Source organism: Onthophagus taurus, chromosome 7 (assembly GCF_036711975.1).
Source record: "Onthophagus taurus isolate NC chromosome 7, IU_Otau_3.0, whole genome shotgun sequence".
Lineage (NCBI taxonomy): Eukaryota > Metazoa > Arthropoda > Insecta > Coleoptera > Scarabaeidae > Onthophagus > Onthophagus taurus.
This window is the reverse complement of record NC_091972.1, coordinates 3,820,802-3,840,422: the sequence shown is the minus strand read 5'-3', so window position 1 is coordinate 3,840,422 and position 19,621 is coordinate 3,820,802. Positions and strand designations below refer to the sequence as shown.

Sequence of the window (19,621 nt, the reverse complement as noted above, 5' to 3'; positions counted from 1 at the left end):
AATTTAAAAAAAATTTGGTATTTGTTAGTTTTTATTTGACTTACGTCGAAAAATTAATTATTTTTAACATATTTATGTATATTATTGTTCATATTTACAGGTCAACTACTAAACTAACAGTTGGTATACTTAAATAACACGTCGAAATTAAATTGTGAATATAAAATTTGTATCATTAGAAGCCCAAAACGAGAACTAAAAGACAATTAAATTAATAAGAAATCGAATAACTGATAAAAACTAAAAAACTTTGAATAATTTTTTTTTATTACCTAGAAAACAGATTGAAAATTTTATATTTTGATTTTATTCCCAAAAACTTTAGTCGTTGATAAAAAATTGTTAAATTCTAAAAATATTTTTTTTGTTTATTTTCGATTGTTTTCATTGCGAAATTTAGATTCTTTATAAACAGATCGAATTTTTAACAAAATCAAAATAACAAATTAATAATCTGTGAAGAACACACAACACTTCCTCTAAATTCATTTTTTATATCGAGCAATATACTTCATCCACACGACCATATCATTAACAAAATCACCCCCAAAAAAAAATTGAGAAATAATCAAAGAAAAAAGTTATTAAAAAATTAATAAATCATTAATAAAATACAACTTGATATGAAGATCAAAAACGAAGAAACAAAATATAAGTTCACTTCTTGTACTACAGAGTTTATTTGTTAATTAATAATAAAACTTTTAAAATTCACTTAATTTTAAAAAATAATTTACACAGCTTCACCGTTTTTTTTTTATTTTTTTAATCCTTATTATTAATTTCTTTTCTTCGTTATTCTTTTATTTTCGATTCTTTTTTGTCTCTTAATCTTCATTTTTATTTCTTTTTTGGTTTTTTCTTTTCAAAAAATCATTTTTGGGGCCCAATCTTTACCAACAACACGTTGCTTTACTTCGGATGGCAGTCAGTGTGTTAGTACTGGTGGTATCAAGAGGGGTCAGTGTTCCAAGAGATCCGATATGGACGCAAAAGCGCATGAACTAATTCCCGTATTTGACATCAAACGAACTAATTCCTGAGCATGAGCCATTGCCACTTCTAACGGTGGTCTTCTTGGCCTATTACTCGATTCTAAAAATAAATTTATATACATAAAAAATCGTTTGATTTGATTCGGATTAATTTTTACCTAAAATAGCTGAATTTAAGGAAGCACATATAGATTCTCTTTGAACTGGATCCAATTGCCAACCAACAGGACTTGCCCATGGATTTGAATAAGCTAGTAAACTAAATGCATCCTATAAAAAGATTTTTTTTTGATTAGTTTAAAACAATTTTTTTTGGGTTGAGGTCTACTTACAACTAACATTTTTTGATTTTTTTCCTGATTTTCAGTTCCTAATTTTTGACTCATACTATTTAATTCTCTTCCAAATTCTAAAATTCTTTCTACTGCTGGTTTACAACATTTTCTAATTACAGGTCCATCAATATCTGTAAATTAAATTTATCATAATTATATTTGTTGCGCATATTCAAAGTAATTTTACCCATGTCTTCATCTTCATCATCAAAACATGAATTATTTTCTGAAAACATAATGTTATTCGTACAATTATTCCCGTTTTGATATCCATTTGTTGAAGAAGAGTTGGTCGTGATATTTTTTCCATTACACGAATCCGAATGTCCGTTTTGGACCTCCTCTGTATCCATTTCGATGTCGCTGTCTTCCGGTTTTATCACAGCCTCGTCCCCACCACCGCAACTGTTGCCATTTAAAGCAACGACGTTATTTTGATTGTTAAGTTCTTCGACGGTGGCTGGAGGTGGTTTTGCTTTATTGCTACCGTAACTTTTAGTCGATTGTATAACGGACGTTTGTATTGGACTTCCGGGTCGTGGTGACAAACTGTAGGGCGAGGTTGAATTATACATTGGATTCTTTCGGGGACAAACTTCCACATCAGAACCGTTCACCATTTCGACAAATTGACGGCACTTGAGCATAAATAGAAGATTTTGGTTGCGTTCCAATAATCCTGGATATAAACGGGTTGTTTTATCGATTGCTTCGCCCATTCTACCCGCTAAAACAAGTTTTAAAATTCCTAAAAATTAAAAGGTTTTTAGTGGAATAAATGAGGTTTCTTTTTTTTTGAAAATCTTACTTTGTCTATTCTTTATTGATCCTATGTCTTCTGAAAAAGTTTGTCCTGTTATATGAGCGAATGCTTCCGCTGTATTTGAGTATCCGTGATGTACTAAGTATGTTGAGACCATTCTAAATTAAAAGAAAATTAAGGAATATTACTAAATTAAGAAGAAATATAATATACAGGTGTCCCGAAACTCAAGGTCAAGCGGGTGAGAGGCCAACCCATACTTGTTCTGGTAAAAATAAGAAAAAAATTCGATGTGTCTTAGTTAAGTGGTAATAAACATATTTTTGAAATGTTAAAAATCGGTCCCGTACATCATATCTTTAGGTACTACGTGCCTCATGAACCATGCTACTATAGCAGTCACATCAAACAACAAAAGTCGTTAGTTTTACAAAAAAAAGTATTAATTTGATTGAGTTAAAGGTTGAAAGAATGTATATCTATTAAGTTTGACACACGATTTCTAAACAAAGGAGTAGTACAACACCTGTGGCAAGTTATTTTAAAAGATGGCCTGTTTAGTCAAGATTCCAAAATGCTATAATACTTGCCATTTTTCTTATCCTAAAAAATATTATTGCGTGTTTTTCTGCATGCTTATTTAAAAAATTCATACTTTCGTATGTTATTTGTGTTTCCTCCAAAATAATTTAACAGCTTTGTTGGAAGATGTGCCGCTCAATATAATAATAATAATAGTTTATTCTTCAACAATACATATATGCAAAAACTGTATTAATGCTAATTAAACTTAAAAAAAAAAAAACAAAAGAAAAATAATAATAATAACTGTTGAAGAATCATAAGGTCGCGGATTCAGTGCCATGGCCAAAAGACCATTACTGTTCTTTCACCGCAGCCTTAAACTTAAAAAAAGCTATCAAAACAAGCCAGTAAATGCCTAAAAAGACTTAAAGGTAAAATTCCGTATTATCCCTAAATTAGCGATCTTAAAGAATTAAAATTTAAACCAATGCTATCAAACAACATAACATAAAATTTAATAACCTTCCGAGATGTTCCCCAATGTTAAAATCACTGCATGTTAAAAAGGCAATTAAACAACAAACACTTAAACACACGGCCATGCCCAACCTTTATACAGGCTGTCTCACGTAACTGGTTCGTTAGAACTTTTTATGGTTCCACTATTCGTAGTGGTTTGAAATTTTGGTAGCATGGGTTGTTCATTCTAAACTTTCGATCTAAAATATTTTCAAGATGGCCACCCCTTCCGGTCTACCGGAAGTAGACCACAACTTCGTTATTTTAAATGGAATGCTATAGTTTTTATTACACCTTTCAATTATACGTAAAAAAATATGTTGACTTTGATAAAAGTTGTTGGTACCTAGCGTTTTTAAGCGATTTTAAGTGTTTTTTGACAAATTTCACCAAGGTCTTTAAAAGCCCATATCTCAGCTAACGATCATTCAAAAAAGCTCTGCATTGGCACGACTACTCTACAGATGCTGCCAAATAGATTGTCATTTGTTGTAACAGAGAATCTTATATAGGCTGGTCAAAAATTGAATTATCGTTTCTCAATATTCAATTGCGAGAAAATCGAAAATTTTAAATAGAACACCCCACATTTCTTTACACTATCAGAAAGGGAATTTAATTCTCTACAAATTATCTATAAACATTCCTATACGTATTTATTGTAGTTTCCCTGATATTGGAAAATTAATCAAAATCAGACATAGAAAACATATAAATTTATTACATTCGCCATGAATATAAAACAAATTTAAAATATCGGCGTTGGATTAATTTGCCATGATATACAATGACTTTCACTCGTGATCAAAAGTAAGTAACAACAACAATAACACAAATATAGACCAAAAACTGTCAAAATTCCATGGCCTTCTAATAAAAAAATCAAATGTTTTCCCGCATTCCGTGCATGCTTTGATTAATTTCCCAATATCAGGGAAACTACAATAAATAGATATAGGAATGTTTATAGATAATTTGTAGAGAATTAAATTCCCTTTCTGATAGGGTAAAAAAATACGGGACATTCCATTTAAAATTTTCGACTTTCTTGCCATTGAATATGGAGAAACGGTAATTCAATTTTTGACCACCCTGTATAACTGTATTGATACAAGAAATGACAATCTATTTGACAACATCTGAAGAGTAATCGTGCCAATTTAGTTTTTTTTTTTTTAATGAACGTTAACTGAGATATGGGCTTTTAAAGAGCATGGTGAAATTTGCCAAAAAAAGGTTAAAATCAAAATAACTCGAAAACGAAAAATGCTAGGTACCAACAACTTTTATGAAAGTCAACATATTTTTTTATGTATAATTGAAAGGTGTAATAAAAACTATTGCATTCCATTTAAAATAACGAAGTTGTGGTCTACTTCCGGTAGACCGAAAGTGGTGGCCATCTTGAAAATATTTTAGATTGAATGTTTAGAATGAACAACCCATGCTACCAAAATTTCAAACCTCTACGAATAGTGGAACCTAAAAAAGTTTTAACGAACCAGTTACGTGAGACATCCTGTATAATCTGGGATAGAGTTGTATAGAGAATATACTTAGTTAATATGCTTAGGACATTTCTATTTCTGATATTGACACTATGCAAGTCACCTCTAAAATAAATCTTTCTAGCTAAGTAAGGTGGATTGCGACCAACAATCAGGTTATGATAAAGTGTAAGTACAATAGCATTTTAATACAAGACCTCATATTAAGCCATCCAAGATCCTTTAATTTATAAGTTATATGGTCATATTTTCTTATGCCGAAAATGTACCGCATACAAGCATTTTGCACACGCTGCATGCTAGACACGTCTGCAACGTCGAGATAAGGACCGAAAACTGGAGCACAATAATTAAAAATGAACAGCACAGTGCTTTCACATAAAATTGTCTTAAGCTTGATGCTGAAAACATTCGTAAAAGGATACAAAACCTTCAGGTTTAGAAAACTCAAACCTATAAGTCTAGAAATACGCTACCGATATCGAAATGTATTGTCAATAATAAGACCCAAATTCTTCTCCTGTAGTGATATAGGAATCACATTATTATCAACACTGATTTTAACCAATGATTGCAGTTGTTGAACGTGTCTCTCAATACCAAATCCCGTATTCAAAAACAAACAATGTTCACGAACATAATTGACAGTCTCTGAAGATCACAATTAATTTTATCTACAGCATTTTCATAATCATTAAACGGAAAACCATAGTACTAGTAGTGTCATCCGCATACTCCACATTACAATATTTGATACAATTATGCAATAAGGACGTATAAACGGTAAACAGCAGAGGGCCCAATATTGATCCCTGATATCTACAGAGAAATGTGGTTTCAAGATGGTTGGCCAGCTCATTATGCTTGTCCTGTACGGGATTGCATACAGAATATCCAGAAAGATGAATTGAGCGTCTTGGTTCAATTACGTGGCCTCCTCATTCTCTGGGCCTAAATCTCCTTGATTTTATTATTAGGATTGCATAAAAGAAACAGTGTATTAAAAACCGATTGAAAATCTCGCCGAACTACGCCACAATATTTATACAACAGCAGAAGAAATAAATGCAAAAAGATTTATAAGTGCCGACGGCAAATAATGAGCATTTGCTTTAGTTTTAAGAAAATAACGCTATAAAATTAATAATAAATAAATTAATAATGCCTTTTGTTTGTTTAATTTTGTCTTTAGGTTAACCTTATTTGAAACAGTCCTTTTGCAAGACATAGGGGACTTGTTGAAACCACATTTTGTAGTTCGTAGATAGTGACTGGCACATCTTCTAACAAAGTTAAGAGGAAATAAAGAGTAAATACTTAGATAATAAAGAGTAAATAATGGTATAGGAAAGTATGAATTTTTCAAATAACGTGCTTTTTGCAGAAAAACAAGAAATAATATTCTTTATGAAAAGAAAAATGGCAAGTGCTGTACCATTTTGGAAACTTGACTAAACAGGCCATCTTTTAAAATTACTTGCCAAACTACTTGCACTACTTCTTTTTTAGAAATCGTGTATCAAACTTAATAGGCATAAATTCTTTCAACCTTAACTCAATCAAATTAATTTTTTTTGCAAAACTAACGACTTTTGTTGTTTGACTTGTGACTTCTATAGTAGCATGGTTCACAAGAAATACATTATTAAAAAAATCACTATTAAATTGCGAACATTTCTGGCGTAGTACCTAAAGATATGATGTACTTTCGGGGGACCGGAAGTGGCCACCATCTTGAAAATACTTTAGATAGAAAGGTCGGTATGAACCTCTCACATAAACCAAATTTCAGAAATGTAGATGCAATGGAACAGAAATAAAACGGGTGTTGCTGACTTTTTGGCGGACACTGTATACAGTGTGTCCGCAAAGTAACGGATATAGGCGATAAAATCATTATAAACGGTTTATGGAAAAATCCCTGAAACGGGTCTCAAGATTTAAATTTTTTTCTTTATATCATCGTAACATCATCATTATCGTAACATTTTTTGTTACGATGACGAAGACTTTGTCAAAAACATATTTTTTCCGACGAGGGAACATTCACATTGAGTGGACAAGTAAATAGACAAAATTGGGCTACCCAAAATCCACATTGCGCAAGAAAGTCGCACACCCAATATCCGCAAAAGATCAATATGTGGAGCGACATCGTATGGGATACTGTCCTGAGTTCTTACTTTTTGAGGAAACGTTAACTGGAGGGAGATGTTTAGATTTTTTCAAAACGATATCATAAAGTTATCCCACCTGAATTCCAATGGTAGTTATTCCAACAGGATGGTGCGCGCCACCACATCAGTTTTTGACACTTAGAACATTGTTTAAAATAATGGGTTACCATAGTTACTCATGGCTACTGCTACTGGTATTCTTATAATATCAAGCAAATTTGAAGTAGTTAAACTTTAAAGTAATTTTTCTCGAAAATTTTCTTATGTAACCAATATTAATATTGACTGTACTAGATTCAGAAAAACATCCTCTTTCATATTCCGTAATAAAAATGGGGGATTGCTATTTAAAAAAAAATATCGATGACGTCATAACACGTTTAAAAATGGCGAAAAAAATTTAAAATCTACATCGAAAAAATTAAAACTGTAGACTCGTTTCAGGGATTTTTCCATAAACCGTTTATAATGATTTTATCGCCTATATCCGTTACTTTACGGACAGACTGTATATAAGAAATATAAATGAGAATAAAAATACAAACTAACTTGTTTAAAAGTGCTTGCCATTCGCCTTGTCCTTCGGGTACCGGAAAATCCTGTATAGAAAGTCGTGTACTAGCCCTTAATTCCTTGATCATGTCCTCGATATCGAAAACAAACGGTTCCTGTCCAAAATTGGCATCGACCACTTCCCCCGGCGTTTGTAGTCCGACAGTTGGATATAAATTTGGCTAATGCAAGTAAATTTTCAAGGTAAAAGTTAATAACAACTGAAACATTTCGAATAATAAACGTTTTAAATTCATGTGATCTTAAACTAACCAAACAAAATCATAATCCCTCTTCATCATCATTGCTCCAAGAAATCCATTTATTTTATTTTAAATGAATCATACTTACAGGTAGATCTGTAAAGGCTGTGCCGAGGTGATGGCCGTTTTTAGTGTAAAAACATGTGTTTTCTATAAGATTAACACCACATCCGATTACATCGCCCGTTGTAAATGTTGGTCCATAGGGTTGCCCTGTACCAGATGAGCAGAACGTATGGCCATCATCACCATGATAACCATATGACTGCTTATCCCAACCTAGCATTTAATTAATTTAAATTAATTCTAAAAAATTACCCAAAACGTTAAAATTACAAACCAGGCAATCTATTCATATTGACACCTTGTGCAGATAATCCGATACCCATATAACCATCACGTCCCTTACTAACAATTTTCACTTCAAAATAGTACAATCCACACGCCGCAGGAATTGGATGAGTTGCTTGAACACTTGCTGCATCTCTATGTGTTTTACCATGTCCTAAAAAGAAAGAGAAAATTGTCAATCGCTATCAATATTTAAAAAAAAAAAACATCAAAGTTACGTTATTCTACATGAAATTTTTCCTATTAAAATACCACAACCGTAAACCGAAAATAAATGTAATATGCCTTGTGACCTAGATTTAATGTAGAACAGTAGATGCTCTTTTATAAAGGTTGCTTAAGCACCACTACTAGAATACATTAAAATCACACTTCCACGTTTATTATTGATCATTTTTTGTGGTTTTTACGCATTAAAAAAATTTTTTTGAATCACAAATAGATTCAACGAAAATAAGCTGAGCATTGTTTGATGAAACATGTATAAATAAAGGAAATGACAGAGCACTAACCGTGCAGCGGGGCGTCATCAAAATGATGTATAATTAGAACCGGTCTGTTGCAGTTTGGGGCGTTAATCAGTAAAAATATACTACTTGAAAAACAAACAAAACTTCCATCTTTACATTCTCAAAATAGAAGCAGCATCACATCCAGAAAATCTTTTTTCCCTTTCAATTTAATTTCATTTTCCTACAACATTTATTTAAATCATTTCATAAAAGATGTCACATTGATAAAATCAATATGATTTTAATTTTTATACTAGAAAGTTCTAATTACTATTTAATTAGTACATTTAGCTTTTCTTTATAGTTTCAACAGTAAATACTTCCACATAGGTATTTAAGGATGGAGTAAGTGAGAAAGAACAGGAAGCATTATCCCTAGCAGATAAAATCATATATTTCCCACTTCAATTAAAGTTGAGCCACAGTAATGTGATGATCAGTTTCGTATTGATATTAATTGTAGAGTCTCGACTTAATCGGATCAAATATAAATTTCTCATTTTAATTAGAGCCGAGGCGCAGCAATGAGATGATCAGTTGTGGGTTGATATGATATTGATATCGAATAAAATCATACATTTTTAAAAAATAAATTTAGCTTAATAAAGTTTCTAGTTCTAGGTCTAGTATTAGTTCTACTTTTCGTTCAAACAAATACTAGACCTAGAATTAGAAACATTCGGATTTAGTCACACGTCTCTCAAGACGGCTAAACCCGAATAATTCTAGTTCTAGGTCTTGTGCCAGTTCTAGTGATAGTATAAAACTAGAACTAACACTAGACCTAGAACTAGAAAGTTTCGGGTTTACCAGTGCGTTTGAGGACGCACAGCTAAACCCGAATGTTTCTTGTTCTAGGTCCAGTGTTAGTTCTAGTTTTAATTGTTATGCAACGCTAGACCAAGAACTAGAATCATTGAGGTTTAGCCCTCTTAAGAGACGCCCGGCTAAATAAAAATGTTTCTAGTTCTAGGTCTAATGTTAGTTCTAATGCACCGTTTCTCAACGTTTCAGTATTCGGGCCCCAATTTTCAATAACAATTTTTATGGCGCCCCCCTACCTTTCTTTTGCGTCATTTGTTTAAAAATTTTGGCAGCAGCCAGCATGAAACCTAATAAACTTAGACGCCATTTGGAAACACTTCATAGTGAGTACGTTAACAAGCCCCGAGAATTCTTTGAATTAAAATTAGTCATATATATGAAGAGCAAATATCATTCTGCAAAAAAACTTTGTTTATGAAAAAAAAAGTTTTACTTGCCTCTTACAAACTATCATATAAAATAGCCAGATATAAAAGGCCTCACACCATTGGTGAAGACCTTATTCTGCCAGTTGCGATGGAGATTGTAGAAACTATGTTTAGAGATAATTTTGCCAAAGAATTACAATTCATACCTCTTTCAAATTATACTGTTGTCTGCCGAATTGGTGATATAGCCGAAGATGTACAGCATCAGCTTCTTGAAAAGTTGTGTGACAAATTGTTTTCAATTCAGCTTGACGAGGCAACAGATAGCAATAAAACGCTCATTTAATTGCCTATGTCTGATTTTGTGATCGTATATCGGTAGTAGAAGAACTACTTTTCTGCATACGTAGAGAACTCAAAGCAACAGCACTCGCTTTGTTTGATATTTTAAATGATTTTATTAATGAGGCAAACATAGAGTGGAAGAATTGCGTTGGAATATGCACCAATGGTGATTCTACAATGTGTGGAAGATTCCAAAGCGTACAAGCACTTGTGAAACAAAAATCTCCGCAATGTGACTGCACCTATTGCATGATCCACAGAAAGGCATCGCGTGGGAAATTTCTACAACGTGTTTATGAGTTAAAAGAGGAAATTGCCACTTTTCTAGAAGAGGAAAACCGCCTGGAAGCCAAAAAGTTTCGAGATGCTTTATTTGTGATGAAATTGGTTATATATTCGAGAAATTAAATACCCTGAATCTGCAACTCCAAGGAGCAAACACACATATGTTGGATAGCAGTGATAAAGTTAGTGCATTCTGTAGAAATTAGGAGCTGTGGAGCAAAAAAAACTAGAAATGTTTGCAAATGTGAAGGAGTGTGTCAAAACATACAAGGAACAAGAACAGTATGTGAAAGTTGTTTTTGTAACAATAGAAAGTCATTTAGCCATGTTGGCACAGAATTTTGAAAAGTATTTTCTTGCTGACGACAAATTGGTAGCAAGTTACGAGTGGGTTAGGGATCCATTTCGAACTACTCACGAAGGTCTCTCAACTGCAGAAGAAGAAATCTTCATACACTTTACTGCAAGGGGCGAAATTTAGTAATAGAGAGAATTTAGTAATACAACTCTCTTTGAATTTTGGGCGGGAGTGGATGATGCATTTTCTCCACTGAAAACAAGAGCATTTCGTATATTATTGCCATTTTCAACATCTTACCTTTGTGAAGCCGGATTTTCTGCGGTGGCTGCTTTAAAGACAAAATATAGGACTCGACTGAATATAGATCAAAGAACTGAGAGTGGCTATTTGTAATATAAAACCTTCTTTTGAAAAACTTTGCTGTGCGAGACAGGCCCAAGGGAGTCACTAATAATTATAATCATTACAGCTACTTTTAATTTAGTACTGATGAGTCTATTATTAGTTTCATTTGGCATTTAATAGTACCTACTGATACAATCATATTTATAGTAATTAAATACATAGGTAGTAGTACGAGTGTATTAGTTTAAATGTGTACTGTACTTACTTAAATTTTTGGAATGTCAGAATGACATTAATTTTTTATTAGTAATTATCTTTTTTTTTATTTTGATGTGTTGGCGCCCCCCATGCAGAATTATGACGCCCCCTGGGGGGGGGGGGCACAGGTTGAGAAACGCTGTTCTAATGACAATGTAAGTGTAAAAGTAGAACTAACACTAGACCAAGAACTAGAATCATTCGGGTTTAGCCGCACGTCTCTCAAGATGGCTAAACCCGAATGATTCTAGTTCTAGGTCTCGTGTTAGTTCTAGTAATAGTGCTAGTGTAAAACTAGAACTAACACTAGACCAAGAACTAGAATTATTCGGGTTTAGCCGCACGTCTCTCAAGACGGCTAAACCCGAATGATTCTAGTTCTAGGTCTCGTGTTAGTTCTAGTAATAGTGCTAGTGTAAAACTAGAACTAACACTAGACCAAGAACTAGAATCATTCGGGTTTAGCCGCACGTCTCTCAAGACGGCTAAACCCGAATGATTCTAGTTCTAGGTCTCGTGTTAGTTCTAGTAATAGTGCTAGTGTAAAACTAGAACTAACACTAGACCAAGAACTAGAATCATTCGGGTTTAGCCGCACGTCTCTCAAGACGGCTAAACCCGAATGATTCTAGTTCTAGGTCTCGTGTTAGTTCTAGTAATAGTGCTAGTGTAAAACTAGAACTAACACTAGACCAAGAACTAGAATTATTCGGGTTTAGCCGCACGTCTCTCAAGACGGCTAAACCCGAATGATTCTAGTTCTAGGTCTCGTGTTAGTTCTAGTAATAGTGCTAGTGTAAAACTAGAACTAACACTAGACCAAGAACTAGAATCATTCGGGTTTAGCCGCACGTCTCTCAAGACGGCTAAACCCGAATGATTCTAGTTCTAGGTCTCGTGTTAGTTCTAGTAATAGTGCTAGTGTAAAACTAGAACTAACACTAGACCCAGAACTAGAATCATTCGGGTTTAGCCGCACGTCTCTCAAGACGGCTAAACCCGAATGATTCTAGTTCTAGGTCTCGTGTTAGTTCTAGTAATTGTGCTAGTGTAAAACTAGAACTAACACTAGACCAAGAACTAGAATAATTCGGGTTTAGCCGCACGTCTCTCAAGACGGCTAAACCCGAATGATTCTGGTTCTAGGTTTCGTGTTAGTTCTAGTAATAGTGCTAGTGTAAAACTAGAACTAACACTAGACCAAGAACTAGAATCATTCGGGTTTAGCCGCACGTCTCTCAAGACGGCTAAACCCGAATGATTCTAGTTCTAGGTCTCGTGTTAGTTCTAGTAATAGTGCTAGTGTACAACTAGAACTAACACTAGACCAAGAACTAGAATCATTCGGGTTTAGCCGCACGTCTCTCAAGACGGCTAAACCCGAATGATTCTAGTTCTAGGTCTCGTGTTAGTTCTAGTAATAGTGCTAGTGTAAAACTAGAACTAACACTAGACCAAGAACTAGAATCATTCGGGTTTAGCCGCACGTCTCTCAAGACGGCTAAACCCGAATGATTCTGGTTCTAGGTTTCGTGTTAGTTCTAGTAGTAGTGCTACTGTAAAACTAGAACTAACACTAGACCAAGAACTAGAATCATTCGGGTTTAGCCGCACGTCTCTCAAGACGGCTAAACCCGAATGATTCTGGTTCTAGGTTTCGTGTTAGTTCTAGTAGTAGTGCTACTGTAAAACTAGAACTAACACTATACCAAGAACTAGAATCATTCGGGTTTAGCCGCACGTCTCTCAAGACGGCTAAACCCGAATGATTCTAGTTCTAGGTCTCGTGTTAGTTCTAGTAATAGTGCTAGTGTAAAACTAGAACTAACACTAGACCAAGAACTAGAATCATTCGGGTTTATCCGTCTAGAGAGACGTGCGGCTAAACTCGAATGAGTCTAACTCTAGGTATACCGTTAATTCTAGTTTTATACTTGCTCTGTTACTAGAACTAGAAACATTTAGGTTTAGCCGGACGTCTCTTAAGACGGCTAAACCCAAATGATTCTAGTTCTTGGTCTAGCGTTGCATAACAATTAAAACTAGAACTAACACTAGACCTAGTGTTAGTTCAATAAAAGTATGCAACATAGTGATATCTTATACTAGCTAGCGCTACTTACCACTGTCACTAGAACTAACATTAGACCTAGAACTAGAAACATTCAGGTTTAGCACGCAGGGCTTCAAAAGACGCAGAGCTTAACCGGAAAATTTCTAGTTCAAGTGATAGTGCTAATGTTAGTTCTAGTTTTAGTTTAATTAACACCGGCCGTGAAAGCCTTCGTACTTATAGGTTAAATATAGTTAATCAATGAGATTTAATAAATCAAATCCATTCAGTACGTATAGGCAACCCAGAAAAATCTGTTATAAATTCTTAAATAAGATGTATAATGAATTGAATTGTTGAAAATTAAATTTTAAACCTATTTATACGTTTTAATTTGGCTCTTTTATTTCATTGCTGCAATTTAGCGTGAAAAAGTTTATTGATTCTCAACATTTAATTAGGTTAAAGCTAATCGCATTGAGTGACTGCACCTAAATATTAATTTAAAGCATGTGTTAAAATTTGCTTTTTAATGTAATATTTATTAATCCGTTTCATTATTAATCACTTCGTTCTTCGATTCCAGTTTTATTGCAGAAACCCATACACGAAGAATTAAAATTTACGTGAAAGCGCTTATCTATTTTTAACACTTTCAAAGTGCCATTTCTAACGATTCCGTTTTCCCCTTCCTCGATTCCACGCAATTTATATTACGGCAAAAAGGAAAGACAATCGACTTTGCACTTGACGGAGTATAACGTTTCAAAATATCGAACGATATTTACACAAACATTGCAAAAAACGTTTGCGCGTTGTAAAATATTGCATTTATTTCATTATATTATTTATAACTACTTTTAATGATAATTTTAAAATAAACAAGCTTAATATTTATTTTTTTTTTTTGATAACCTTCTTTTCCAACAAACCTTTTTATCTTTTTGTGTTTGTTTCACAAATAAATCATTAAACTAATCTAATATATTCAAAGAAAACGCATTTACAACAAAGAAATTTTTTCTAAATGATTTCAATATAATTTTTAAAGAAGGATTTTTTAAATAAACATCATCCCAACCCATACAAAAAAAATACTCGTCAGTTAATTATTCTTCGTTGAACCAAATCATAATCAGCTATTGTCCATGTTTAATCAACCATAAAATCCAAACTTAACTCTCTCTCTTCTCTTTTGTTTAGATTCTTTGTATTTTGTGCCACATAATAAATAAATAACACAGGTCAACGTGAAACATGTTTCTAACTAGAAAATAACCACTCCTCGTTGAATTTGAATTGTACAAACAAAAATAACCTTTAAGCGGCTTATTATTACTATTAACTGAGTTATTAATTGAATTATTTTCTGTTTATCTTGCGAAATTTACGATTATTAGTGTAATCTATTACCCAGCAGTTACTGCTTTCTCTCCATCTGCTCCTAGTTAGAATATACAAAGAAAATATGAAGATGTGTAAAAAAACCTATGATTTTAATAGGGATTTTCGGGTGTGAGTCATCGACACGATCATCAAGGGTCACTAAAGAGCACATCCGAGACGACGGTGTTTAGAATTTCGAGTACGATTGCGCCGTAAAAGAAGCGTCGCGACGCTGTCTGTTACACACAACTAAAACCAGCCGAAGTTAATGAAGGTCGGACATCAAACCGTGAGTCAACGGCCGTTCGGTACATCTTCCCCTTGTTGTATTTCAATACTATATGAGCACTGAAAAGAGATGGAGAAAATAAGAATGATAAAGAGAAATTTAAGATAAAATTTTGTATTATGATTTCGTTAAAAAATCCAAAATTAATTTTAATACACTGACCGGCAAAAAAAACCGGCCACTAAAATGTAGCCACAATTTCAAAGCTGGCTTACTTGCGAACCACTCATTCAATTTTGATGATTCTTTTTTTGATCGAAAGGTTGATTCTTTTGTAATAATCCTGCGATAGAAATTTTTATGCGGATATTAATTTGAGCATATACGGGGTGCAAGAATGAGAAAACCTTTTTTTCTCGAAATTTGTAATACCCTGTAGGGTGCAACTGCTACAGCAGAGGGTGTTAACTGGAATCAAATGGTAGCCCAATCTTTTTTGAGCATTTTGTTTTTTTATTCACTCTATTATCTCTGTTACTAACGAAGATGCAGTATATTAAAGCGATCGCCTGTGAAAACAAGACGAGCGACAATAGCAGCTGATGACAGTTTTATTGTTCTAAGCAATCGTAGAACGACAGCTATAGAAGCTCGGTGTCGTCTTCAAATGGTGCATGTTGTTAATGTCAGTGAGCAATTGCGGCAAACTCTTCTTCAAAAGCAATTCGTAACTCTTGAAGGTTGTCCGGTAGGACAGGACGATGACGAACGCGTTTCTCAAGTTGGTCCCAAAGATATTCGATAGGGTTAAGGTCCGGGCTGCACGCTAGCCACTCTATCCGTTCAATACCCTACTTCATCAAGATTTTCGTTAACCACACGTGCTACGTGCGGTCGCGCATTGTCATGCATTAGCATGAATACGTCACCAATAAAATGGGAATAGAATCTCCATGGAAAGGTACTCTTTCCGAAATTGTGCAGGTCGCAAACCTTTCATTACGACGTCTCCACACTCATTCTCGACCATCAGGTGACCGGAGACAAAATCGAGACGCGTCAGTGAAGAGCATCTTACCCCATTGTTCCATTCCCTAATTCATATGTACGCGCCCAAATTGAAGACGTGTTCGCCGATGTCTCTGGAGCAGCCGAGGTCTTTTGGCAGGTCTTCTTGCAGTCAGATCACTTTTATCAAGTCTTCGGTGAATAGTTCTTCCACTTACGGCAACCCCATGCACCATTTGAAGATGATGCCGAGTTTCTACAGCTGTCGTGCTACGATTCCTCAGAGTGTTTAGAACAATAAATCGGTCATCAACTGCTGTTGTCACTCGTCTTCTACCGAAACCTTGCCGCCTAGTGAAATTTCCTGTTTCCACATATTGATTCCAGGCATCCTGAACTGTTGTTGAGGGTATACCCAATGTATGGGCAACGTATTGCTGACTTTTGCCATCCTCAATTAAAGTAACAACACGCGCAACATCAGTTACTGACAACGGGATTGCTATTATGTTAAAAGACTGTAAAAATCTTTAACAACTGTCAATTTACTATTCGAAACAAATGACATACGCTACCTAGCGCGCCACCTTAGATTTTTTATGCTTGCTTGTCTTGTTTTTACAGGCGTTCGCTTTAAAACACTGCATCTTCGTTAGTAATAGAGATAATAGAGTGAATAAAAAAATAAGATGTTCAGAAAAGATTGGGCTTCCGTTTGATTCCAGTTAACACCATCTGCTGTAGCAGTTGCAACCCACAGGGTATTAGAAATTTCGAGAAAAAAAGTTTTTCTCGTTCTTGCAGCCCGTATATGCTCAAATTAATATCTGAATAAAAATTTCTATCGCAGGATTATTACAAAAGAATCAACCTTTCGATCAAAAAAAGAATCATCAAAATCGAATGCGCGGTTCGCGAGAAAGCCAGCTTTGAAGTTTTGGCTAATTTAAAGTGGCCGGTTTATTTTGCCGGTCAGTTTAGATTTGTGCTTTAATGTTACAAGATAAAATTCATCCAAAACTAGTTCAATAAGATGATTAATTAGTAAGTTCATCAATTATACAGTGACATCGTAATTTTTATCTTAATTAAGCCGAGGTCGGTTGCGGCTGAGGTACTACACTATGTGTCATCCAAAATGGTATCAAATATGGCACTTGAGCCGCAATCGAAATCGTCTTAATGGAATAAAAGCGTTCTTTTCATCCGAGGTCGCTTACAGCCGAGGTATTACATTGCGTTATCAAAAATAGTATTAAATGTAGCATCTCGGAAGCAAACAACCTCGGCTTTATACAATAACATCGTACTTTTCGTCTTAAGTAAGCCGAGGTCGCTTGCGGCCGAGGTATTACACTGTGTTATATTAAAGTCGGAAGAAAATTGGTAACCCTTTGTGGATCTTCGCCTGTTTCAGCATCCTCCGCCATTCTGTTCTGTTACAAGACATCCTACTCCAATTGACGATGCCAAAAGTTTTGGTGTCGTCTTCCATCTGGTTGAGATATCTTGTCTTGGATCCAATGGGAGTTTATGCTGATATTCTCTTAGGTTGTCATCGTCTTTCATTGTATGGACATATCACTGATTTTTATATATACTCCCTATATGCTGAGTAGAGCTCGAGATTATATCTTCTGCATCACTCTCTATTTTCCAACAGCAATTTCATCCTAGCAATTCTTGTGTGACATTCTCGAGTATGATATTGAACCAGATTCATGATAAAGGATCATCCTGTCGCAAATTGGGAAGATATGGGGACTAAATCAAAAGACTATAATGTGGAATAGACTGTGATAAGACTCAAAATTCTCAAAATCGCGATTTATAGACAGTAACTATTAAAAGTAATAAGAAAACTTGATGCTTATTAAGTCTAATATAATGTAATAGTAAAGAGTTTAATTTTAATAATAATATTACCATATTAAAAAGAAATTTTTTTCATTTATCATTGTTATTTATTTTTTAAAGATTATTTCTCGATTTAAAGTTATAGAATCTTTAAAAAAATAAGCTTCGTGCGTTGTTTACATCGTATCGAAAGGGTCATTGGCTTGAAGCTGCTGGTGCTCAGGGGCCAACGGACAAGTTCTGTTTGTTGGTGGAGCGCGGATTCTGCTTGGGAGTTTGGACCGGATTGGTCCTGTTACAAAGTCGTTGGGGTATTGTCCAGGTAGGTACAGGTAGCAGTTGGTCTCCTGCGCTACTGAATACGCAATTATAAACCGTTAAAAACTGCTACGCAATCGGCCATGAACGAGGAGTAAACACTATTAATGACCACACCAATTTTATATAAACAATACAACACGTACTTTTCATTTTCTCACATCAAAACAATCTATTTCAATCATCTAAAATTAACAAATTAAATTGTACATAAATATTTTTATGCTAAACTACGACAAATTGTCTACATTAATGATGGAATAATCCATTAAATGAATAACTGATAAATTGTTGTTATTTAAAAGATAATGTAAATCTTTCAGTTAATCCAGCCAGTTGTTTACAACGAAGAATTTGTTTACAATCACCTTCTAAAACAATGGTTGTGGCCATGAAATATTGAACGTGCATCATATTCATATTTTATGCATATAAATATTCAATAACACAATTTAGCTTTAATTTTTGTACCACTTTTAGTTAGAATCCTATCAAGGAAATAACTATTTTTGTTGCCTTTATGACGTAGACGCACATGTTCCACTTTCAAGGTAAGTAAACGAAATGGACAACAAAACGTTAAATATTGAAATAAATGCTATGAATAAGGATTTTGTAAATATTATTCAGTGAAAGTTGTGGTTGCATGAAGCAAGAGAGCTTCCAATTAGAAAATTCTAACACAACCAAGACGACCACGGGGATTGTAAAATTGCGAGAGTCAGGAAAAACGAAAGGAATACGGATGTTAATTTATAAAATGACGTTTAAACGTCAAAAAATAACAAGTTGTTATTCAACTGTCAAACATTTGTGCTGTCAAAAAATGTTTAGTGTAAACAAAACTTACATAAATATTTTCAGTGAATGAAACATTTCATTATTGGATGATTATTTATAGATTTTATAAAAAATGAAACTCACCCTTTAATAAAAACCAACACGATCAGCTGATTTCTTTGTTTGCATGGTTATTTTTTTGGTTTCTTTTTTTAACAAAGATCGATTTAGCAATCGCCAGCACATTGACAGTTCAATCGGTTAAAAGAAATCGTTTAAATATTAACCCACGGTTCGTATCGTTCGGATTATGTTTTGGAAAAGAAAAAACTAAAACCTTGAAAAATTTTTTTATCTTACCTTTGTAGTGGACACGCAGATTATTCTGGGACAGGCCAATATAGGTATAGTTCTTGGCGGCATTCCACGTCCTGGGTAAAGGGGTTTTATCATCATTCACCGCCGGATATAACGACTTCAAACGGTCGACGGTGTCCGCCTTTTGGGGCCCCGTTTGCTGTTGATCCATCGCACTCCGACCACTACACGCAGCGGCCATTTCTAAACTCCCTTTCCCTTTGACGAAATACACAACAAGAGCGCACACTCGTCTCCTTTACTAAAGTTACTCGATCAGCTGATAGATGTCAGATCTTAACTGACAACACCGACCTCTGTGTTTTAGTACGTTTCTATAGCAACCAACACGACACGTGTACACAACACTTGACTAGCATTTATCCTAAATGTCATTCATATGTCA

At 34.3% G+C, this 19,621-nt stretch overlaps 2 protein-coding genes across 3 annotated transcripts in view; both read right to left on the bottom strand.

Moving 5' to 3' along the window:
- LOC111420849 (shavenoid) overlaps positions 1 to 19,621 on the bottom strand; it is a 372,982-nt gene that overhangs the window by 109,987 nt on the left and 243,374 nt on the right. The gene's annotated exons all lie outside the window — the stretch shown is intronic.
- On the bottom strand, positions 14 to 19,484 carry LOC111416002 (Ran-binding protein M). Of its 2 annotated transcripts, none has more exons than XM_071198305.1 (9): positions 19,219 to 19,484; positions 7,978 to 8,142; positions 7,726 to 7,916; positions 7,372 to 7,556; positions 2,139 to 2,251; positions 1,518 to 2,078; positions 1,328 to 1,461; positions 1,154 to 1,265; positions 14 to 1,095 (listed from the first exon to the last, which is right to left on the bottom strand). In XM_071198305.1, exons 1-9 carry the CDS (start codon positions 19,415 to 19,417, stop codon positions 962 to 964), a joined length of 1,794 nt encoding a protein of 597 aa, XP_071054406.1. In that variant the 5' UTR covers positions 19,418 to 19,484; the 3' UTR covers positions 14 to 961. The 2 variants fall into 2 exon arrangements, with proteins under 2 accessions (XP_071054406.1, XP_071054407.1); XM_071198306.1 differs by lacking the exon at positions 19,219 to 19,484 and adding an exon at positions 8,207 to 8,228.

What these genes read in the sequence shown, in the direction of transcription:
- LOC111416002 (XM_071198305.1), bottom strand. Translation starts at nt 19,417, where the DNA reads ATGGCCGCTGCGTGTAGTGGTCGGAGTGCGATGGATCAACAGCAAACG. An exon ending in TGATGAAGATGAAGACATGG is followed by an intron (nt 1,462 to 1,517) that starts GTAAAATTACTT and finishes TTTAATTTACAG; the next exon opens with ATATTGATGGACCTGTAATT. An exon ending in CTTAAATTCAGCTATTTTAG is followed by an intron (nt 1,096 to 1,153) that starts GTAAAAATTAAT and finishes ATTTATTTTTAG; the next exon opens with AATCGAGTAATAGGCCAAGA.